The following is a 25,843-nucleotide window of genomic DNA, read 5'->3' as shown; positions in this document are numbered from 1 at the left end:
AGCTTTTTCACAAAAGCACGTCAGAGTAACAGTTATGTTCAAAATCTTCACTTACAAAATCTGGACACAGAAAGCTTATACTCTGGTATCTTTGTTCACAGGTACCCTTAAGCAGAACAGACAAAACCCAAGGAGGAACACAAGTCCAGCTTCCTGTCTGGCAGGGTACTAGAGCGTCACCATGCAGCACAAAAGAAGAGAGGATGCCACAGCATCACTCTTCTAAGCAGCTGGGAAGGGGCAGATCTGGAATCCCCCTTCCCAGAACGTCCAGCAAAATAGCAATACTAGTACATCAAAGAATATTCTGCTCTGGATCAGTAGATCTCTTACAGTTTAGTCCTGCCGGGAGCAAGCGAAAGAACAGGATGAGGATTGTGACTCAGGAAGCCAGTCCACCCCTCTAGCTGCTTGATGAATAATGAAGCCATGAATGTTTCCTTACTGTAACATAGCACAAAACTGATGGTTCTAACCTACAGTGAGAAATTTCATTTTTATTAAAAAAAAATCTGTAACCATAATTTAAGTATTTAGATATACAACAGAGAGTATAAACTTATAGCACCTACTTGTACAGTATAAGTCATTCTACAGAATGTAAAGCTTTCAGTCACCCATGCATTGCTAAGTCACGAAATATTAAAAATTTAAATTCAATGACCTGTTAAATATGTTCCATGCAATTGCAAAAGATATCTATAAATATCCTTAAACCTCTGAAACAGATGATTCTGAAAAGTGGTCATAACCACCTGTTTTCCATCTTCAGTTATACTTGGTTTTATCAGATAAAGAGCATGAAACATCTTCTGTCAGCAATTAATCTGGGGGGAAAAAAACCAAAAACCAACCCCTCCTGCTCTTTGAACAGAACACTGTTTTCATATTCAGTTTCTGTCACTAACATAACCGTGAAATTCTGCTAGTTATGCCACATATCACTTAGCTTTTCTAATCTGGAAAAAAAATGCTGTTTCAAGCACTAAGTGTATATTTTGGGTAAGAAAGTTAGCAATCAAAAAAGGTAACAGATGACCTAGTGAACAAGCGTGCTATTATACTGGTCAATAACTGACTAATGGGTCAATGAATTTAACTGCATTGTACCTGTAGAAGAGTAATATGCAGGAAGGATATGCTCAGGTTTGAATGGGGGGAAGAAACTTCATATCATAATTTATTACATTCTAAGTAATCTATTTTGATTATTTAGTCCTTAGGAACAGTGAATGCATAAAAATGTATTCCATTTAAATACCTGCAAAACTGATGTCTTAGCACTGTATTACTTAGGAACAGTATGCAGCTAAATAGTATTTGGCCTGCTTATATAGCATTCAGTGATGACAATATTTGGATGGATAGAAACAAAGACACCTTCCCCTCCCTCCCAGTTCTTAAAAACATCTTGCTATATACATCAAATTAAAATGTGTGAAGTTAAAAAGCATAGTCAATGTGGCTCCTAACTCATCATAAGCGCTTTATGGAGCAATAAAGAAATAAAACAAGAGTAAAACAAGAGTAAAATATTAACGTGTTGCACAAGGCAATTACCACAGGTAATCCAGGAATGGATTAAAAAGCATAGAAGAACCAATACAAAGTGTCATATTTTAATTTCTGTGGAACACAACACAATCAAGAAATGTAAGTGTCAGGTTTTCATGGTTAATCTACTTGATTTTGCAGTTGACGGTTGTGATATACTGGATATTTTTGGAATAATCATTGTGACAGAGTTTTCAGAGTTTTTTGTAATAATCAGTAAATATATATCTGAATTTCTGAATGTTAAACTTAAATCACCATAAAAAGGTTACCTCTGCAAAAGGTTTACTAAGCTGATTACCAAACTCTGAAAAACTTTTTAAAGAGAGCAGCAAAAAGGTGCAAAAAGGAAGGAAAAAGTCAAGCAATCAATGAAGTCTTTTGATTTTATGGATGAGAGATAGTCATCCCCATTCTAATACAGCTACCGTCTGCAATAATGAGAAAACTCAGGAAGAAAATGAAACTGAAAAAACAGAGAGGAAGCAGTTATTATTTGGCAAAGATACTGTTAGGGCCTGATGAAAAGCTACTTGTCATTCCAATTGAGTGTGCTATATACTGAACACTTCTCCATCTCCTTGGAGGCCTTTCACATAAGTTTTCCAGAAGATAGTCTTGGGAGTTATTTATCCATTATGTAAACTCCTTAGTAAGCAGAAACAGAGCTGTTCTTCAGGTACATTTTAACCTATCCATTCCAGAATCCCCATTGCAGTCAATANAAAAAAAAAAAAAAAAAAAAAAGTATCAAAGAACCAACTGCTCAGGAAGTATTGGTATGGATGTCTGTTGTTCCTTATTAAGAGAAGCTCAAGCAGCAGAGAAAAAATGTTGTACAGGGTATCCTCTGGTTAAAACCACTTAACCTGGAGGCCCTTCCCTCTCTGCCACTGAAGATTCAGATTTTTACAAGAAGTTCTCAAGATATCTCAGTCCCAGAAGATACATCAGGGACAAAAGAGAGGCAAGGCCATTTACGGCCAAGAGCTGGCTATTGGATCAGGACATCCAGACTCTTTGAGGCACCCTCTGAGGTGCCTGGCAGCCTGCGCTCTCCGAAGGCTATATTCAATTCTACTACCAGAAGTAACATTTTATCTGGAAAGTATCACTGCAGATCTTCAACTTAACCATTGATCAAAACTAAACCTCCCAAACTACCTCTGTCCTTGCATATTTGGTCCTGCAGAAGCACTACATGTCATCACAACTTAACTGATTTTATTTGGGAAGCATACTGAGACTTCTTCACTTCAAGAAAAATTTCAAGACACCAACCTCAGGAACTGCACTTCTAAGACACAATCTTGTATTAAGAGAAAAGAAATTAACAGAATAAACGTTCATACAAAGAAGACTCCTCTGTCTCTAAAAACTGTTCTCAGTTTATTTCATAACAGAGAAATTGTGCAATATGAATGCTACCATGGTAACAACTCACTTTATTGAACAAGAGAGAAAACAATTATCCCAAACCTGCATATCATGCAAGCACATGCAGTAAATTTAGTGCTGCCCTTTCCCCCCTTGCGTTTTTTTTTTCTCTTGCAAAAAGAAGTCAATTTTGAATTTATACATTATAGCAAGCCGGGCACCATTTTGCTCTTCCCCTCCCACTTCTTTGTATATTTTATACCTCTTGAGCGCATGATGTGAAGGACCCAGTTACTTACAAAAAGAAAAAGGGATTAATGAATCAGAAATGCTCTTCCCCCTCCTGAGTTAAGTACAGAAGACTCCTATGTAAATGGTTTGCGCATTAAAAAAAAAAAAAAAAAATCAAGCCCTTAGGCAAGAATAGCACATGCTTAGTATTCACTCAGTATACTTAAACAGAAACCCTTACATTTACAAGTAAACCAAAAGTTATTTATCTCCAAATACAAATTAAACTTGATTTTACTGTTCTGTCCAAACATTCTTTGCAATGTCATGTTTGTGAACATATTGTTATATTTTATATACAAGGGACCATAATATTTTCAGAAGAACTGCATGGGATTTAGCCATACAAATCCAATTAATGTCAATAGAAGTTGTATGGCTAAATCCCTGTGCTCAGCTTTGAAATTTTGGAAGCTGTGGGGGAGGTTTTAGGAGTAGTGAATATGTATTATACAAAACTCAGTTTTCTCAAAGAGAGATAAAATAGCATGAAGGTACCTACAGATGTCAACAAACATATTTATGTGACTCTCCCATGAAAACCACATCCCTCGCTAAGCATGCAAGAATTCTACAAAATTCTATTTTACCACAATATCATCAGTATTATCCTGTAGCCTATGTGAAAAAAACTAATCACACGTATGTATCAGTTGGACAAATTATTCTTACTTTATCTCCCGTTTCAATGTTTTTACTTCCATTTGCAATGGATCTGCTTGTCTAATAAAAAATGTTCAAGAATAAATTTAATCCTGTGTTCAGTTAGAGGATAGCCAAGAGGATGTGTTTGGGATATATAAAATTCATGTTTTTAAAGGCTACTTTAAAGAGATGAGTTAGATGTACTGTTTAAAAAGATCTCATTTGCCACAGACTTTCCTTACTTTTTTGGTTCATTTAAAATCCAAAACAACTTAAGAGTAGAAATAAAAAGTGCTCTCACCCGATTTTAGCAAAAAAGAATACAGCTAATTTTGGCTTTTTGGCAGACTTCTTTTACGATGACTTACTACAATTTATGTCCACACACACTCATCCACACCTATAATACCAGCTGTGTTAAATTCTTAGTTCAGGGTCCTGCCTTCATGGAAATGGAACTCTCCAAACCATGCAAATGTATCATACTTTGATTTAAAAAACAAACAAACAAACAAACAAAAAGAAGAACCCTTTCTTAAGTATATATTTTAATGTCCTGTGCTTTATAAATACACACACACAAGTATTGCTAAATACATATAATACCTTCCTACGAATTTCTCAGAGAAAATGAAAGTATAATTCCAATAGTTGAACTGGTGAAACTTACAATTCCTTGTTTAAAAAAAAAACCACAGTTATTCATAGCTGCAGATGAATCCTTTTTCTCTTTTCCAAAAACCCTCAACAACCAATACCTGGTATTCACTTAATAAATATGGCAACTAGCTGCTTTCCATTTTAAGATATATTATTGTATAAAAGCAAAAACATCAGATATGTATGTTTTGCATACAACAGTTTAACAAATCCCAAGAATATTATAATCGTAGAAGAGATATAAATAATTATTATACAATAATTTATTTTTGCATTTGACAGTAGTTTTTGTATGGACACTTTTTTTTCCCCCCAGTTCAAGAGCAATTCACTAAGGCAGTGGCAACTTTTTTTTAAAATTTATTATTAAGTAGGAGTATACAAAAAAAGTCTTACGGGAAGGTTTAGTATTGGGCTAGTTAAAAGCTTTATTTCAAGCCTGATGAATGGTTATAATTAATTTGAAATAAGTACTGTATCCTCAAAGAGAGAAACCACCTCTGCACATCTTTCCTGAAAAAGATAAAACTGCTACTTCACAATAAATGAACCACTGCTGCTAGGAGTAAAAAGAGTGTTACCTAACTATAACACAACATTTTTCTGCAGTAATATGTTCTGCAAGCCTTATTATTTGACTAAAGACAAATTTATAAAGGCATTATCCTGTTATAACCGATATGCGGCAATACACAACAGCTACTGAGATGGTATCTGAATTGGTAGCCTCTCTGGTCAGTAGCTCTCCCCAAAGCCTACTTTGAATTTTGCATTCTTTATACAGTGTTACAGTTTCTGGGCTACAGAATTTCAGTGTATTAAAAATGTCAGCAAGTGGAAATTGCAATAATTAACACTTGAACAGAATTAAATAAGAAGTTGTTGCGCGAAGAAAAGACTTATATCCATAAACCATTCCAAATGCAGTAGTCTCCAACGCCCTTCTTTCCATGTTTTCGACAACCTCCGCTGTTTCCTCTGTCTCTTGCAGCGCCTTCCAGTTTCTCATTACATCCCTTTAAAGGCCATAACGTGTCCTGCCCCTCCTGCTCCCCCAGCTACGTGGGGAGATGCTGCTGCATCCTGGGGGGTGGCTCTGCGCTCTGCTAACTGGCCAGCACCAGCCAAACAAATATAACCTGTGCCTGTGCCGATGCCTCAACAGAGGGTAAGAATGCGGGCACCAATCTCCATACCTTTGAAACCTCTACCCTTCTGCCAATTTTGGCCAGAATTGGATAAGCTAAAACACACAAAGGATGTAGAAAGGGTGAAAAAACTGACAGACATAAATGACATAAATGAGGCGAGAACCGATACTCAAGGAATTAACCAACCCTCTGAAAAGAAGATATTGTGAATATAAGGTGCATGCTAACGATAAACACTCAAACGTATTAAGGACTGAAAAAAGGTCTGATTAGAGTTTCTCCTCAACAGCTTATGCAGTACTTGAATGCTCCAAACAACACAGCATTTGGGAGTGGAGGAATGAGTAGTGGCTCTGTAATTAACCACTGACACATTTGTAAAGTCCTTTTCCTTTGTTTCAAAATTCTTAAGAAACGAACAAAATCTGTATTTTAAAAAAAATTATCTAGAAAACTGAAACAGGTTTGAGATTCCCAAGCAGCCTCCTCCAAGCAAACTTCTTCTGTGGTCTATAAAAGCAGCAGGCTGCTGAAGGAACCAAGGAGATGAAATGCGATCAATAGCTGTTAACCGTACGCAGGATCGTCTGCTTCACAAACTGGTAGTTACTCATTCAGAAATGTAATTTCCATTTAGGTGACTAATGAAATAATACTTCACTGCAAGATTTTTCAGAGGACAGGTTATAATCATTATCCAGGTTTGGGGCTTAGCGTTTAATCTCTAACCAGGTATTTTTCTTCCAAGGGACAGGCCTGGTCTTGCACTTCTGCCTGTGCAGAATCTGTGTTTCTCCCCACTTTTTGACTGGCTCACCCCTAACCATAGCTTGGGTTACAATTTCCAGTGACAGAATACAGCCTATTGAAAATGGCACGATTAATTTAACTAGAAAGCAAAGCGCAAGCAGACAGAAATGGATTAAAAAGCAACAAAACCCTATATACATATGGTCTTATCCAAGACCTGCCTGGTTAACATTCCCCTTTTCTCAGACGGGGTGAAGCACTGGGCACTGCCCAATGGCAGTGGCGGCCCTCCACACCACAACCCGATTCCTCCCCTCCTTCCCCCTCTGCACTGGAGCCGGGGAGCAGCTGAACTGAACGCAAGCCACCGCCAGGGTCCCAGCAAGCCGGGAAAGCGCAGCTGAGTTTAACCCTTCGGGCTCCACAGCTGCACTACATCCTCTGCTGCGAGAGACGCACGCAACGCTGGTAATTTCCACATTCCCCATAACTGCTAAAAGCTTTACTGGAAAATTTCACAGAAGACACTGGCACATCTCTACTTCGTTTTGACAGCAGGGAAACAGTGCTGTGAAGCAGGAGAGATTCATTTTCTTCAGTGAGACCAGGTGTCATGATTTTCCTGTTGAGACATAATGGCAGGACTACAGGTGTAATGTGATGTTATTCACTATTCACTTTCTCATTCTTCCTCCAGGAAATACTAAATAGACGTACCCAACTTCCAAAATTCGTACCATGGGTTCTCTATAACAGGGGATTCCAGTAATGTAGTGAATTGTGAAAAAAGGCAGGTATGGCTAAAAATGTACCTTTTACTGCTGTAATTGTATGAACATTAGTCACAATAAAGATACTTCCCATTCCAAGCATGAGAAATGTAGCAATAAAGATAACAGTAGACGGTATGCTTAAGGACATCCAGGCTATCACAGCTGCAACTCAGTATTTAGATCTGACTTAGAAGGAGCTGAGACAAAGAAAAAAATATCTCAAATGAAAGTAACTGACAAATTCTTATTTAGTCAAAAGGTTAGACCTACATGTGGAAGAAAAACAAGGGCAATTTACATTGGGTCATCCAAATTCCTGACATATCCAAAGATTCCAGAGACATAAATGAAATTATCACTAATCTAAACATAAAGTCAGCCACTCAATAAAGGTTTAGTCCAGATATTAAGATTTATCATAGCTTTACTTTCATCTGAAGTGGTCTGTCATCTTAACTTCAATGCGGAATTATATCACTTCAGAAAAAGAAAGCATATTTCAGTAGAACAATTTAAGTGGCTTTCCAGAAGGATACTGAAATGTTTCCTTGCCTTATACAGTTTGTGTATTTTTTTTCTAAGTATTATTGCTTAATATCACATCTTCTTTCATTAAACAACCTCTACTGTATGTTCCTACAGTGATCAGAGTGTGCTGGCCTACCAGTCATTTATAAAGTTGATCAGGTTGATGACTGTCTATCATTTTATATAATGTATTCAACTCTGATTACACAGTAAAACCAGTCTCCTAAAGATATAATAGAAAAAAAAGATTTACAAAGCACTACCAAATAATTAAGACAAATAACTGCATATCTATTTAGAAGCTGGAAAATGTCATTTTCCAGCTGTGTCTATTTAAGACCAGTGTGCAATCTGATACAAGATGCCTGTATTTTATGAGCAACTTCAACTGCATAGTGCCCCTATATTAAGCACATGTCTTGTGTGTGTCTGTGTGAGCATGTGTCTGGAATTCAGGACTAGTTCCAATACTTCAAAACAGTGATAGTTTGTCCTAAAATAGCTGCAAAACAAATAAACAGAACAATCCTCCAGAAGATGAAGAATACATAGACAAACATTTATGCCCCTTGTTTCCAAATTCCTCTCTTCCTATTTAAAAAAAGTATTACTATTTAACATTCAAATGAAAGGCATTCTCTCACTACCTAAGCAAATCAAGTTAAAAGAACTATGAAGATGACACTGGTTGGCAACCACATAATGACACACTTGACACATATCATGTCTGCAAATAATTTTTTATGTTCCTCATTCATGTAGGTTTAATATTTTCTCCAGAAGAATGTAGTATTTATTAGTATGACATTTCCAAATTCAACTTGCAAGAAAAGTTGTATAACTAGCTTTTTACTATTTGGTTGTAAAGTAAGAGTTAATTTTAAATAAATGCCTAGTTTTCAGTATTTTTTATTCATACGAATATGACCTCAAGCAAGTCTATCATGGGATGCAATACATACTTTATATGGATAGCATTTTATAGATTATACAGATAAGAGTATTGTTCCTCCCACAAGGCAGAGGGACTTAAATCACGAAATATTCAGGATGATTATTGTATCAAAGGCAAGACCTAATGCAGAACTGAAGTAAGGATCAAGGTTAAAGCTTAGTCTGAAAAGAATTTACATAAATTATGTTTCACTAGTGTACCATGAGGCTCATTTTGCCAGTTTATACTGTGTTAGACCATAGGAATTAGAGGTGGGAAGTATATATTTAGTCATCTTCCCTCTCCTCCCTCCAACACAGAATTCTTTCCTCAAGCTTATTTCTGAAAGGTTTGGTCATTTAAATAGCTCAAGCAATAGGACAAACCACTAAAACTTCATGGGAGACTACTGAACACTTTAACATGTCCCATAGAAAGCTTTCCCCTCCCCCCAATAGTATTCCCTCATATGACTTCATTACTCCTACTTAGACCTCTTCAGACTCCTCTAAATGAATCCTTTTTTGGTACTTGAAGGCTATAAATATTTGTAGACATTTTCATCATCCCCTGGTAGCTATTTAGCCAAATTAGTGTAGGGATCATCTCTCTTCATTTGAGCATCACCAAGCACAGAGGTAGCTATAAGTAATAATTATGCGTGCTCATTTCCTTTAATCTTCCTTCACAAGTCATTCCCTTCTAGCCTCGAATTTTTGCTGCTCTTCATGCTTACACCTTCTTTTCGGTATTACTCCTCTCCAATTATTTTCCTTTCTCTGAACAGCTTTGTTTCACGTTGTTTTCCCTTATACATGATAGCTTGAATTTACCAGTTCATCCTGATTTTTTTCATTGATGCATGTATTTTTTTTTAAATAAAGCATCAGGTTTAAACCCATCTCTTCCATTCATGTCAAACACAACCACAGAAAAAATAAAATCATCTGCATTAAAGACTAGCAGTTTAGCTTATTAAAAATATTATAAGCCTAGTACCTTATGGATTCATATTATTTATATTGCCTTTGTTGTTGTTGTTGTTGTTGTTGTTGCTGCTGTTTGTTTTTTAATCTTTGGCCTTGCTTTTCTAGGTTTTCGGCATCACCAACTTTGGGTAATCAGTCTGAAACACCTTTGATTTTCACAGTATAGATAACTAACCTTTTTCTTTACATTTGTCTCTTTAACTGTATGACACTTTCACCAAAAATGATTAATTAGATAAAGACTTCAAGCAGCATCTTTCAATCCCTACCACACTTGCTTTCTTTGTAGAGGCTTGCTATCTTCCTTCACAATGGTTCCAAAACACTGAGTTATCCCCAATGCCTGAGCACAATGTGTGTACAAAGGCCTTGTCCAAGCCTGACTGAGACAGTTTTACTCTCAACGGACAGTAGTCTGGAAGTAAATCCCAGATGCTGAGTAGAACTTTAAAATGAGGCTATTTTGGTATAGACGATGAGAACAAGATATTAGTTTGAGAAGGTGTAAACCAAATCATAAATCATAAAAGTGATAAAAGGAGTATCTTTTAGGCTAAGGAGTATTTATATGTTAACTTTCCACCTGTACCTCTTTATTTTTCCCAGTCATTAAGACGTGGTCTGGTTCTGGTCATGACCATACAGAAAACATGCTAAATTAAGTGGTCAAACAGAAGTCCACAGGCTAAATCTAGTCCCTGAAATCCCTACAAAGCTAAAAACAGCAGACTCTCAATTCATTTTGCTCCATCTAGGAGGGAAGCAGAAAACAGGCAAAGTATGCACTGACTGACAGACCAGCAAACCATTCAACAGCTCCAGGCAAACATCATGTGCCTCCAGCCAGCCACCCTCCCCCCTTTACTATATCTGATTTTCTGATATGCTTTATGATGCAGGTTGGTAGTTTGAACGGAAAGGTAGCTTAGCTACTTCAAAAGCTTGTTTGTAAAAGGTAAGTGTCCAGAATTATGTTAAATGGCAACCCTTCTGTCACTGGTATCTAATAGACAGTCAGGGAAAAAAAAGAAAAAAAAAAAAAGGAAAAAACAACCAAAAGAAAAAAAAAAGCCATGAAACTTGAATTACACAGAAAAATTTTCAGGATACAATTAAAAAGCAATAAAAAGAAAAGATTATGCTGCTGTTATCGCTGCTACACCTGTCCAGTGAATCAGAAAAGATTACTTCAGTCTCCCACTCTTCTAGACTGTCAGTCTAGCATCTTTTACAAGCACTACAGTCACACAAATTATTAAAAAGCTTTTCCCTACACCATCAGTGTTACATATCCATTAGAGGCCACTCCAGGCTAGAAAATATCTGTTGCAAAAAGTCTTCCTGGGCCATATGCTAGTAATAAATAAGAAAGGCTGGAAAAGATCATTTTGTATCAACAATCTTCAGTTTTCTTCTCATGTCTCTGTGCTAATCCCTTAAATCAATCTGTTTACTCTCAGTACCAACTATAGCAATTTTTTTAGAACTACATTACTCTTCGGTTCATCCTCTGACTTTAACTTTCATATTTCTTGCCCAGATATCTAGAATATAAAATGCCCTCTTGTCCTTTTTATGTAGGTCACAGATGCTCTGAGATACATCAAGCACTCCGTGATTATTAAACTAGATCAACTTGGGTCCCAATCTTCTGCCTTTTAATAGATATTCCAGCTACCATCCCTCTTGTTTTTTCAAACTTACTGCAATTTAACAGAATTTGAATTCAGAACCTTTTAAAGACACAGATGCTCCATCTATATATTCTATTTCTTATATTGGAAAGTTTTAACAAGTTCACAAAACAACGATGAATGCCCTACACTTCATTTGTATTATATTTCAAGAAGCATGTATGAAAGGTGAGTAGGTGGAAAAAAGAAATTACATATGAGTTAAAAACATGCACACTGAAAAATACCTTCCAGTGCTCAATGTGAATTGTTATAACGATGTAGCATCATGTCCTGATAGAAATGGAAATAAACTGTATTTATAATCTTATTCAGAAAAAATTACTACTTAGAAAATATGACATAATAATTTGAAGATTAAACTACAGATAATACATATTTTTTAAACTTTCTCTACATGGATAACAGGAGGGTAACAGATGAACATCTGAATGAAGTTAAAGGTTGCCCCATCACATGTTAGTGAAACATACTTCCAGTTGACAACTGCATTCTGCTCATCTGAAATAGATCTGCTGTCAAGTAGTTCAGTTCAAATTTTAGTTGATGAGCTATGTCCAAAAATTCACTCTGAATAAGCTAAGTTATATTTTTAAGTTTTACCTCCAGAACACTTTTTGAACTTCAAATGAGTACCCTTTTAATTTTTGTAATTCTTCTGTGAATTCCACTTGCAGAAGTTACACCTAGTCTCTTCATATTTCAAAACAACAAAGGCATCAGATCCTACCTTTCTTATCATATATAGCCTTCTTATGTGAAATAAGATCACTCTCAGAAAATGCCTTTCAAGAGACACTGAGCTGTTCTATAGTTGCTGTTATTGTAATCTGGTTGAAAGATATATGGTTCACATTAAAATCTCAAGGATGTAAAATGACAGATCATCCTCAGAATTCTGCAAAGTAAGTTTCTACCAGGAAAACCTTGTCACTGAAACAACGGCATTTCAGCACTTGTTCTCTGGAAGAAATCAAAAGCAGTCTTGCAAAAAGGGAAGGAAGGCTTACACTAGGCTGCCAGCCTTGCAATGAAGTCCTGGAGCATGCCTTTCCCAAGTACACTACACAGCCTAACTGGTCAACTTATCTCATGGGAGACAGAAGAAGTGGCAAGATGTATAAATCAAGCACTTCTGCTGCTCTGCAACAGTTTTGGTGAGAAACATTACATCTGAAGAGGGATATTTGAAGGTTTTTTTGTTGTTGTCTACAATGTAAATATTTGTATCTGAGGCTGGATGCTTTGACTCCATTTCTAGTTGATGGAGTAAAATGGGTACTTTCAGGACATGGCTCACTGTAACTTAATATAGATGCAAAAAGTTGTCATAAACAGGGTGTTTTTAGATGCTCATGTCTATATTGATACGCATGGGATGATGTTCTCTGCATGCCTATTTCTCTAACAGGAAAAGGATACTAAATGACTAGCTCAGATATACTTTTACCATGCAGACATTTAAATATGGCAAGACCAATCTCATCCAAAATAACATTTTTTTTTGTCTTTAGCCCTCCTTCATCTCATGTGAGAAATTAAATCATAAGATAGTAAAGACAGAGATTTCGTGCAGCACCTAATGTACCTTGGGATATTCACCACCATTTTCAGCCCTTAAAATAATAATAATTTTACAGTAAACCTGTTTATTAGTCAAATCATTGGGAATTTTACTAAAATCTACTTTTCTGAATCAAGCTTTTTCTAGCCTGAGCTAGGCTAGGATTTGTTTTGGCTTCCTATTCTGTCACTCTTCTATATTCTAAATAATTGCAATAATTGCAATGTTTACTAAGAATATAAACTTTTCCTAAGTGAGATTTACTCACACTATGCTGTCAATCTTCCACACTGGGCTCCCCCAAATATTTGCCAATTTTCATTTCCATAGATGGAGAACAGATATTATTTCAATTCTTACTAATCCTCATTTATCAAGAGGCATTCCTTTGTCAACAAGCTTCATATTTTGAAATCCTGCCTTTCAAATTAACTGTAACGCAGCTGCTTCTTTTGTCCAAGATGCTGTGGCAAGCCCTGCTGTTCCCTATCAAATGAATAGAAAGCAGCAGAGGGTCTTTGGGGGAGGAGGGATGTCAAGTAGAAAGTCAGTGGCTAAGACTGACTGTAGCTGGCAGAGCAGAAACAATGCAAGTATTCACTGAAGTGATTCAATATATTCCTTAAAATCCTGTTTTGCTACCTTGTGCACTAACTCTGCATGCATACACAGCCTTGGTACGTTCTGACCCTATCAAAAACTGTAAGGGGTCTCCCAGTATACATACCATGCTCCAAATTTATTTCACATATAACACAATGAAGGCACCTGTAGCCAAATGACAAATGGGGTTTAAGTATGTGAAGAGAACTTAATTGAGGTAGGGAGATGTAATAATATGTTAGACAGGGAGAGGAGAACAAGGACCACATGAGAACTAGCCTAAGGATCAGATCAGTAAAACGAACATAAAATTATAGTCAACTGGTGATATTGAACCTTTTTCAGGGCATAACTGAAAGTGACAATTATATTACTATGTGCAGGGAAGAGACAGACTCATTTCAGTGGGAAAGGCTGCAAAATGAAGACCTCGAGAGGATACTGGTGTTCTTACAACAAGGATATTGGTGTTACCTCAACTCCGCTGAGGTAAATACCACGGAGGAAGTAAGCTGTTTAGGCTAAAAGACAATGGCAGCACAAAGTAAAACAGGTAAAACTGGTCTTCGGTAATTTTAAACCAGAAATTAAAAATTAGTTCTAGTCACCAGGGGAGTGAGAAAACTGGTACACTCAATATAATTTCTTGACTATAGAGCCTAGTCCTAGTCTTGAAATTGGATTTTGCTGAACCAGGCTCTATACAAATGCACAAAAAAGAGATGGTGCATTCCCCCAAATAGTTTGTAGTCCAAGTTGTAAAAGAAACCAACATACTTATTTTTAAGAAAGAGACTGATAAAATTTAGGGACAGGGATTAACGATGCCATTCATGATGATCTGAGGGCTCAATAGGTTCTTTCTAGTCTTATGTCATATCATATCACACAAGAATTTGCAAGAGAACTAACAAACTCTACTGTAACTCTCTGGTTTACTTGATCCAAAGACAAGTATCAACTATCTCTCCTAATACTGTGTACGAACTTATTTCTGTGAATAGCTGATGATTCTGGAACAGATTATGTGCATACACTAAATGGTTAAAGGAAAGTGATTTAAAAACTTATCATATACAGGCTGTTTTTAGATATATACATTATTAAGAGAGGTTGTGCAGTACTTGCTTAATTAATCTTTGCTGTCTTAACAGATGAACCAGATGTACTATTATGTTCTTTGTTCTTCTCTAAAGAGGGGATGAGCTGATTATTTATCTCCAAACAATAGAAGTTCATGTACTATAGTGAAGATTTTTTTTTTAATCTGGGAGGCAATCACTAACAAGCTTCAGCTGCAACTGCTTGATGTAAACACAGTGTGAACTTGCTCCTGGAGTATTAAATGATGATGTTCCTTCCATTAAGTACATGAAACCAATTTCTAAATAAGCGTGTAAAGAGAGGGATGGAAAGGACAGAGTTTGGGAGGAGGGAAACTGTTTTGTATTTCATGTAGCATCATACTTAGTTCTTTTACATACTGACACATTTTCACAGATAAGTTAAAATCTGCAAGGGTTCAAATACCATTTACAAATAATATCCTGAGAGAACAGAAGTTAAAGAAACTGTCATGCAACAAATTCCCTATGTTATACACCATTATATTCCTTTGTGCTCTGACACCTCTGAGATTGCATGGTGTATACAATGTTATGTTCACATGGCCACAAAAATTGTTTGTGAACATTTCACAGGTTCACAGAGCACATAAAACACTTTATCACTACTCTAGCAAACTTGTATATCTACCTCTAAATCACATTTTCTTATTTGATTAGATTTGAAAAGATCAAATTTATTGTAAACCCATTAAAAAAAAATTAGTGTATAGCTAAATGGTGGTTTATAGGAAACAGCAAATTCTTAGAGATATGCTACTAAAATAAAAAAAAATAAAATTAAATAGCAGGAAGGTTTGAAATGAGTCAATTTTTGTAATTAAGTTTGACAGAACAAATTTATGATTTAACACTACCTTCCTTGAACTGAATCACCCATGAAATTCTCCCTCTTTCTTCAGTACCCTTTCTCTCGTCATAACCAAAATTTCTTCCATAAAACTCATTTCCAAAAGTTCACAATAATTTGTCCTTTTAAATGTATTAGGTTATTTTTAAGGCATCAATTAAGTGCCAAGGTGGGTACTATTACCAGCAACTCTTTGGAGAAATAAGACAAAGTTTTTCCACCTGAAATTACTGGAAAAAAGAATTTAAATAGAATAGATAAAGAGAAATCAAATATAATTTGGTTAAGAAAATATTTTTACATTAAGAAAACAGCCCAAGAAATTGTAAAACCACATTAATAATATACTCAAAACAATCAAACAAAATCAAATTAGGTCAAACAACATAATGTAGCTGAAACAAAATTATTTTTTCCTCAAAGAAAACTTTTTTGTACCAATTAAAACTATAAGGAATCAAGCATATTTGTCTGTCTGTCTCTTCACAATTTTAATTACAAAGTAAGACTTAAACTGAGAACTAAGAATAGAGTTTTATTTTTCACAGCCATGCTGAGACTTAAAAATTATAGTCAGCTATTTGGTTAAAAGTAATGTTTGCTCCTTTTCTTTCAGATAACAGCAGGCTCTCTCAAGCTGCCATAGTCAGTGCTAAAGTGCTAACCTATGTTACCATGCTGTGCGTCACATTAAATTCCTATTTCAGCTTGTGAATTTCTGACAGATTAGTCCAATGAGCAATAACAGAAAATGAGAAGGGAAAAAAAAAGTTGTTTTTCTTATATTGGTTACCTTTCTCTTATCATCTTCCCAAACATACGGAAATCAACAGATTACTGATGAACAGATTGCTACCCTTTTTAATCAATAGATCAATCAAGCAAAATAAAGCACATCTTACGCATGTACATCTGCGGAAGAACACAGACAATATGGTCATATTCAACAGTACTAATAACCTGTAGCTGTATAAATCTGCCAACAGCTGTTCTAATAATCTAAAAAGTCTCTTTAGTATGGGCAACCATGAAGTCACCGGATCAAAAGGCTGCATTACAACACTGTATGGACATGACACCTGCAGGCTATGTCCCAATTATATATGACTTTATGCCTGACGTATATATATGATATTATTTACACAAGACTACCAATATTCTGTGCTGGCAAGATGTGTCTATGTACTTTCAAATGCACTGAAAGAGGTGGGAAAGTTTATCTGGATCAGCAATGAAAATCAGACAACCCCAGAATCTGTGGTTTATATCCCATCATTCTTACCACAGGGAGGTTAAGAAGCAAATGTCTTCTGACTGACTAGACAGAAGGGTCCATCATAAAACTAATAGCTTTCATGAAGCCCAAGAAAAAGCTTTTCAGACCTTTTCCATGTAGTTTTTTTTTTGTAAGAGTAGATGCTCTTCCCTCCATGAAATTATAGTAGGACTATTCTGGGGAAGACAATTCTCATGGACGGATTGCATTAAGCAGTGTATTTTTATTTACTTTCCTCTGAAACAAGAGGACAGTGATATGCAAGCAATCATCTGTAGATCAAGTTAATGGGGCTGAGACAGTGGCTGATGACAGTCTCTTGTAATTTAAGTCTAGAACTTGAGAAGTGATAAAAATAGAGAAATACAGGACAGCATGTTTATATCCCAGAAACAAAATAAAAAAACCTATATCTTTAATCAACTCCAAAAGCCACTTTAACTTTTACAGTTATCTTACTTCTGAATGTTCACTACTTAATTTTCAGTGATAATTCCACTTTTTAACAACATATAAAATAATTCTGCAAATACATCCACATACTTGTATTTATATAACTGTTAGAATTACTACCTTATTTTGGGGTACTGCTGCTCACTACTACCTAAAGGGAGCAATAGAGCACTATGAAGCAATCTCCAAATTCAGACACATGATATACACTAATTATGTCTTGAATCAGCTTGCAATATCATCTTTGAGATTAAAAGCCTTTTTAAAAAAGATATTCAAAAAAAACCCAAGAAACATCAGCACAGATGACTTATATCACAAAGTTTTGAATGCTAAGCTTAGCTGAGAACAGGATAGAGATATTTGCTGCCACAAAAGAAGTCCCACACATGTACTTAACTAGATCATTTATTAAAAATTTTCCAATTTAAAATTAAAAAAAATTTAAATTTCTTAAAAATTTTATCACTGACTCTAGCTGGTTGTCAAGAGAAGGGACAAGTACGATGTTTCCAGATTTTCACAGTAAAGAGCAAAAAAAAAAAAGTAGTTTGGGAGAAGAAGAAAAAGCAGAACCAACAACTTTAATTTTTCAGTATTTTGCTTGTTTTGAGAAAGACTCATGACAAAAATAATCTACTTATGGACATATGACCATTACAAAAGCATGTCCTATATTTTTAACACTCTCCAAAATAAAAACAGTTCCCACCCCTCTCTGTTCTGCTCCATAAGGCCTCTTTGAGAGTATCTTAGCACAATTTAAACAGACTTTTTCCCTCTGGAAACATATATACCTGCTCTAACTTTTCAACAGAAACTTTCTTGTTTTAGCGGTAAACACTCTAGTCCGGCCAGATGTAAAATATTCATTAAGCAGTCCCCACAACAGCAAGCAGAGCTTGAACACAGTACAGGAACAGTTGATCTAGTAAAAAATAGTTCTCATTCTGCCAAGACTTGTTGAGCATAGAATGGAAAATTCAGTATTTTCAAACATTAACACAATCTGAGCTTGTAAAAGCAATCAGTCTTTTCACTTGAAATGATTTTTAAGTTGACACTATTCCTGTTTATCAGAATTGATACATCAAGGGGATCTAACATAAGGCATTAATAGAGTTAGCATTATAGTTGTGATACTCAATGTCCCAGAAAGCCTTATGACAAAATAAAAGCAATCTATTTATCAAAGAAGCAGATAACAAAACCAGGTTTCTTTCCAGTCTTCCAACAACTTCACCATAGTTTAGAGTTACAAAAAAAACTGGATTATCTATCAAATGTAAGAATATCAAATTCTCCTCTGAGAAAAGCAAGATACAAAGTATTCTTCTAAGATACAACAGAGGAAGGAATATTGCAGGTAAATTGCCAAATACAGTTTGAGCTTATATAAATAATATTAGTTATTCCTTCATCTATTCCATGCGACAAGACAAGAAAGCAAGGCAAAAAGAAAACAAACCTGTCACATTTCTATGCACCAGGAAAGGGTTTTTTCTTTCTTTTTGTTTTTAAATGAAATTATGTTCCTCTAGCTCCCTCCAGCTGGGACCATGCTATATGCATCAGTGGTTTTGTGCATTTTTAACAGAGCTGTATCATATTGGCGATTAACATATTACTCTAAATCTTATAGCTGGACACTTACTCTAACTTCACATAAAAAGCTCTAGCTCTGTGGAAGGGTTTTCTTTTTTTTGCCATATTGGAAAATTTATTTTTTTACTCTCACTCCAAATCCTTACACATTCATAACTAAACTAATTTTAGGAATTTGTGGTACTCCTACAGAAATTCAGATGCATTTCTTAGATCCAGTATCAAACAGAACAAAAATGTCAACTAAATGAAATGCAGGTTATAATGTGTAAAATACCTTATATGACACATTACACCCACAGAAATAGATAGCCTATGTAAAAAATCTCATTTTCCAAATGTGCTATAATCAGAAATGAGTTCTAAGTATACAACCATCCGAACATTACTCTCTGAATATAACCAAACTGGCTAACAGCAAAAGCACACTTGATTCTGGATGTAAATATTGACCTTTTTTTTTTTTTTTTAAATGACCTAACAGTCTAACCTAATGCATTATAGTGAAAATGCAAATAGAACTGAATTATTATAAATTATTATCCAGTAATTTTCAGGTATTAGTATACTCTGAATAAGTTATCACAGATCTCTGCAGAGGTGTCTTTCTAAACATTCTGGGATGTATTAACAGGAATAAAGTATGCAAGACAAAGGGATTAACTCCATTTTATCTGATAAAGGTAACACCATAGCTCAAGTGAAACTAGATTCAGGCAATCTTCCTTATGATACTTCACAAGAAAGCAGAAGCATGATAAAAGGTTTAAAAACCATGACTCATGAGAAATGGTTAGAAAAACTCAGTATCAAGAAGCAATCAGAAAAGAATGTTGGTAGAGGAAATTCTGTTGGCTAATTTTGTCTTGTAAATCATAATCTTAGAACAGTAACAAAAATATCTTCCTTCTTACTGGCTGCAATATTAAATCAACAATCCTTGTCCACTTCAATGTAAAATGAGCTGATTTAATTTAAATCACTGCTGATAGCTCTTGCACCAAGTTTCTTGCAAAAATTCACTCATGCATCCTATTTAAAACATAGTTTTATAAAGAGAATAAAGTTGCATTTCTCTTTAAATGCAAGGAACCTAAAATTAAATATTACCCTTCTACAATCGAACAGACTCTCAGAACCTTTGCAGTGCACACCTGCAGTAGTAATGTATTGCTTCTTTGTATCCCTCCGTTCTGTACTAATTGCACTTGGACACAATATACTTTTGCTATTCTGTGCAGTGGGTCCATGCAGATACACAAATCACACTCCATGTTGCTCCCCAAGTCTGCAAAAGCGAGCTGCTAGGAAGCATCAACTGGGGTACATAGGAAAGGAAACCCTATGACTTGTTTGTTGTAGGATGTAGACTGCATACCACAAAGTTACACTGTTTTTAGCATGCTTTGAAAGTGTATTTTCATTTTTTTCCATCATTAAAAATAAAATGTTATCTTTTAAAATACATTGGCTACATGCTCAGCCTAACCATACAACCAATGAGAAAAACATGAACACGGTCTGTGCAAGTTCTGTCCCAGGCAACATGCCAAGTGGTGGTGGTCTCATCTGCAACCTGTTAAATTATTACACAAAAGTGCATCTGAAGAAAAATGTTTAAAGATTTTGTCCTCTAAATTGGTTACAGAAGTCAAAAAATGCTTCAACCTCCATTATCTCTTGGTTAAAAAAACTATACAAAAGAAACAAGCAAATTCAAACAAATTCAGTGACAGGAAATAGTAACCCCCAAGTGTGTTAAAAAAAGTACCTGATCAATTAGAACTAACAAGAAAAACAATGAATTTTCTGGAAGAGAAGGAGCACTGAAAACTTCTCAAGTGAATGTAGACCTATATTCACATATGTACTGACATCAATATTCTACAAAAGGAAAAATCTCACTTTAATTTCCTCTCAAACATTTTCCCTCCTAGAGGTGGCAAAATTTTACTTAAAAGCATAACACAAAACCTAGAAGTTTCAGCTTTCAAAGTGGTAATTGAAACAGTTTGCATTTGCAGAAGTTCAATTTGCATAGGGTTTTTTTTGGTGCTACTCCCTTGTACTAATTAGCGAGGAAAAACAAAATGAATGAGACAAATTCATTCCTGATGTAAACCAATTCATTCACATGAATTTACAGCAGGAAAAACTTAGTCTTGTATCAACTGCAAAAATCAGACTTCTGAAAGGAAGACATTCATTTTTTATTTGAATAAAATATAAGACCATTTTAAGGACTAATTACCATTAGGAGGCAAAAATTAGATCAAGATTCAAATTTTATGTTGAAATTCTATATTGTAAAAACAAAGTATTTTTAATAAAACCTAGCATTCACAGAATATAAACATTTTGCTGCTTATTAATGAAAAAGTTTTATCTTGAAAAGCTAATAAGCAGAATTTGTGTGGACAGAAATTACACATGAAAATAATAAGAAGCAAGAAATAACAAGAAATTAACAATATGCCAGATATAATAGTTCTTGAATCTTTACTGAGATTTTTAATCCACTTTAAAGCTGAAGTGGGATATTTTCTGAGAGTACATGGGGAGAATGAACATAGTATTTGGCTCACGTACAGCTTGAGTCTACAAATGAAAGAGTACATAAAGTGACTGTTGAATCATAAAATGATTATTGAAGCAGCTGAATCAGTGGAAATGATCAGCTGAATCAGTCAAGAAGTCAAATATTTGATTTAAAACATTTTAAACTGTGTACAGTATAGTTTCAAGAATAATTTCCATGATGCCCGCATAAACAAGAAAATAAAATCTTGTGGTATCTAACAGAAAAATGTATAGATATTGTAATATTGCTCCTAAGTATTTAATTCATTTGAAAAAATATATTTACAAAATAACTAATATTGCAATCAGTGAAATATAAAATGTGTTGCACTATTCAAGAAAACAAAAAATGTAATTAAACATTAATTCTAGCTTAAACACTATTTCTGAAATCTATTTTAAACTCTATTATGTTTCATGTTATTTTACATTAGACAGTTCAAGAATTTTTAATTAAAGTTTAATGCAAAATTATTTTCAGAATTGGAGAAACAAATTAAAGCAAAAAGTCATCATTTATAATATTTTATTTTGGTATCAACAGATTTATCTCAACTTCTTTGTGGCAACCTGTGTTAGGTTTAATACAGCCTTTTTATTGTATCCTTATAGATTAATCCGGATATATTCGGAAGAAAAAACAACTACAGATATTATTTGATAATACTGCCATCTAGTGTACACTCCAAATTAGCAGAAATACTTGCTTGAAATTTTCATTCTGCAGTTTAATCTACAGGGAAAGAAGGGGGAATTACACCATGTAATTGTACACGAAACTGTATGTCTTCAGTGCTACCTAACCATGTATTGGAATAATGACATTTGTTCTCTTGTTTGGATTTAAAAATCAGCATGTTAAGTAGGCAGACATATTAATTTTGAAAATATAGAGTAAAACTGTGTTATATAACCACATAATGGTTAACCATTATGTTAACTGTTAGGCTTTAAATGTACCAAAGTTTCTGAAAATGCTTGCAGGCCAAAATGAGAGAATTTAAGAGAATAATAAATAATAAAGAGAATTTAAAGGTAATATCCCATTCATAAATTTTACTATTTAATGCTCCCCTCTCCTGTGACCATCATTCACTTTCACATTACTTGAGTAAACCATCGATCCAAACTTGAGTTTGCTCCTTGAAATTTGCAAAAGTTCTGGTAAAGCTCTAAATTTGAGAGTTGCAGATTAACAGGCAATCTTCTTGCTTCCTGCCTGTTCTCGCATCATACGCCTGAAGAGTTGCATTCTTTCATCTTTGAACTGAAATTGTTATGTTTAAAGGTCACAGTGAGAGCTGGCTTCAAACACTCATCAGCAGAACTAGAGCAAATGAAACCAATTTCAACATGACTTGGATCATATCGTATCTTCTGATATGTCTCACAAGACTATCTCACAAGACTCATTTTTCATTTCTAACTGGGCTAAACCTACTTCTGCTCCTGTTGATACAAGTTCTACTCATGGAACAAGTAAATCTCTTTTTGCCTTAGAATTCTCTTTGAGCCTCAGCTTAAACACTTCCCGTCTCAAGTCAGAAAACCACTGCCTACTACAAAGCACATAAAAACAGCACCCTGTACGGAAAGGGATGTAACTAACACCTTAACTGATAGACCTGACAGATAGACTTCACAGCACTATTGTAGCAATACAGTGAATTAAAGGATCAATACAATATTCATACAAAAGCAATTATCTCAGGCTACCTCTGATGCTAGCCAGATCACACAATAACCTTTAAATAAAGGAGCTTGAGAGAAAACATTAATTGAAGGTAGGCTACCCAATAGCTGTCTACTGCATCTGTAAAGCAACTGAGTCCCCAGCATTATTAACAACAAAGATATTCATATATCATCGATTAAATACAGTGCCACAAATCTTTAGGTCTTGTATTTTTCAATTATAAGGTGTGTATATTTGTGATGCATTGTTCTGCAAATACATAAGATAAATTCTGCAAACTTAAATGTTCGTGAAAGCTGTGACGAATGATTAAAGCATTAGCAACACTGTTGAGGTATCTTGAGCGTGTTTTTCTAGAACTTTACGTGAACACAGATGGCAGATTTAAATAAATCTTGGTTGAATTTCAGACCTAACAAGGAGAAGTAGAAAATATTTCTCTAAGCAGAAGTTGAGTGCAACTAGAGAGCAAGAAAGAAATGGAGATCCCTGAAGGCAGACATGAAAGATCTAAGAGTAAAGCTGACCACAGGAAATCTTTACTTAAAAGGAACTCCTTAAAAAAAAAAAAAGATTCCTTAAAAGGAATCTTTACTTATACAGAATACGTATTTACACTTGAGAAACCCAGAACTCTAGAGAAAACTTTGGATTTACTTAATTTCACTCAACACCATAGTTATGCTGCCATCTAGTGAAATGTGATATTCAGACTCCTCCGCAGAACACTTAGAGCAGGTGCAAATGAAAAATATTACCCCTAAGATGGGTATATCACAGGAAACGCCTTTCACCTGCAAATAACTTACCCCTCCCTCTGTTTTGTCTTGACCATTAGATTGTTATACTATGTGTTACAAGGTGCCTAGTTTTGTCCACTGGACTGTGAATACTTAACTTGAAATGCAAGTAGGCTAACAGACTTCAATCAGAAACCAAGGAACTAATCTCAACATGGATTGCATTCCAGGACCAAAAAAATATTAGCTATTAGAAAGTTTCAGACCATTACACAGATACAATCCTGAAATCACTGCTAGTAATACAGAAGAACACTATCCTGAGCCTTAGACTTAAAATTACTGACATGGTTATTCTCTCATCACATTTCATTAGAATGATGACTTACCAAAAACAATGTAAAACCTTTTCAGAAATTCTGGACAGTAAAAGAGCAAAGAAAGAAAACAAAGAAAATAAGTATACACTTACCTGGGAAAATATATTTGCAGTTGGAGCAACTCTGTTGTCCACAATACTATATAAGATTGCTAACAACCTGTCCAGGGGGAATGGCTTCGGTCCAAGGAGATGATTGCTGGTCTGCAACAGAAATAGAGGCTCCAATTCAACGGATTTTTCTAGAGTACTACAAGATGCTATCATCGCATCTTTTTAGCCTCCAGGGAGGCATTATAATTCACAGTATTCTTTCTTAAAGCCTACTTATATATCATAGAAAACACTGAATGGATGCTCATTGATCAATATAATGATATAGATATACAGCTCTAACATGGCAAGAGTCCAAACTGCACAATGCATAATAAATAAGAACATTTTGAGCTATAACAGAGAACCTGAAGCCAAATTTCCTATCTGCCATTGGATTTATAGATGCTTCTGTCCTATGAATTACCTCGCCCAGTCTAAGGATTAAAGAGGAAAGACTATATTTTATAGCATTCTCAAGGTTTGTTCACAGTTTATCAACAGTGAGACAGGTCAGACATCTTAAAAGCACCCAGAATTGCTAGCTAGTGAAGATATAAAGGTTTATTCTATTGTCTATAGTCTGTCTATAATCCACAAGCACCTACAAAAAGGTACATAGAACAGTAGCTTTTACAAATCTATAAAAGCTTAAAGTACTTTTTTGTATGCTTGACTTACTGAACACAAATGTGTTACTAGTATGTACATTTTGAAGAGGTACATTAAGAGAAGATTCTACTAGAAGAGAGAGACTACTACTAGTAGTCTCTTCCTCTCATAGATACAGTACTAGTTTCTCTATGTTCTAATGGTACTTACACAAAGTTCTTATAAATTCCATTTTAGAAAACAAACTCACACATAATAAAAACAAATTGGCTCATATTAATTTAATTTTAAATCATATCATAACAGCATGTGTGTGGTGCTTTACTATTAATTGGAACAATATTTTTGTCAAAAAGGAATCGAGAAATATTGGTTAAATGACTTGCTAGAAGAAGTATCACATGCAGATTCAGAACAAGAGTTCCTGGTCTCAAATATCATATTAAACTACTGCAGTGTACAGTCTTACAGTCTAGAACATGACTAGCATAACTTGGCAGACTAGGTCTTTTTCAGTGCAGCAGAGCTCACCTAATTTTCCACTGACAAATTTGTATCTGCTTTCCACAGATTTGAATAAATTCAGTATATCTTCTACTTTAACACCTTAAAAAAAAAAAAAAATGCTCACAATACAATGCTCGCAAGAGAGCACTGTAATTGCTTGCCCTATGCTGCATCTAAAGCCTTCAGGCTCTCCTGGGGAGCAGGATTAGCTGTGGAATCAGGAAATACACTGGGCTCCTCTGAGTACTATGCTGAAATCATTGGTAAAAGTTGTACTCAAAAACTATTGCCAAAAGACTACAGTTATTTAGAATTTTTTAAAATTAGGAACCTATCCAAGAATCTGTAATGCTCCCGAAATATCTAAATTAATGGATTAAGAATCAGTGTCAGCACAACACTGGTGTTGATGGCA

General features: G+C 35.0%; 1 protein-coding gene across 12 annotated transcripts in view; it reads right to left on the bottom strand.

The window, feature by feature from the left end:
* ORC5 (origin recognition complex subunit 5) overlaps nt 1-25,843 on the bottom strand; it is a 77,761-nt gene that overhangs the window by 16,919 nt on the left and 34,999 nt on the right. For 7 of the 12 annotated variants that reach the window (XR_003252369.1, XM_026059001.1, XM_026058996.1 and 4 more), the window contains exon 13: nt 24,310-24,420. Coding sequence is in view for 11 of the 12 variants with exons in the window: in XM_026059001.1 (XP_025914786.1) it covers nt 24,310-24,420 (111 nt within the window). In the remaining variant the exon portion in view is untranslated. The other 5 variants (XM_026059006.1, XM_026059004.1, XM_026059005.1 and 2 more) reach the window with 5 other exon arrangements.

This window comes from Apteryx rowi, unplaced genomic scaffold (assembly GCF_003343035.1).
Source record: "Apteryx rowi isolate R43461 unplaced genomic scaffold, aptRow1 scaffold_151, whole genome shotgun sequence".
Taxonomy (NCBI): domain Eukaryota; kingdom Metazoa; phylum Chordata; class Aves; order Apterygiformes; family Apterygidae; genus Apteryx; species Apteryx rowi.
The sequence above is the reverse complement of the archived record's forward strand: the minus strand, read 5'-3'. Positions and strand labels throughout refer to the sequence as shown.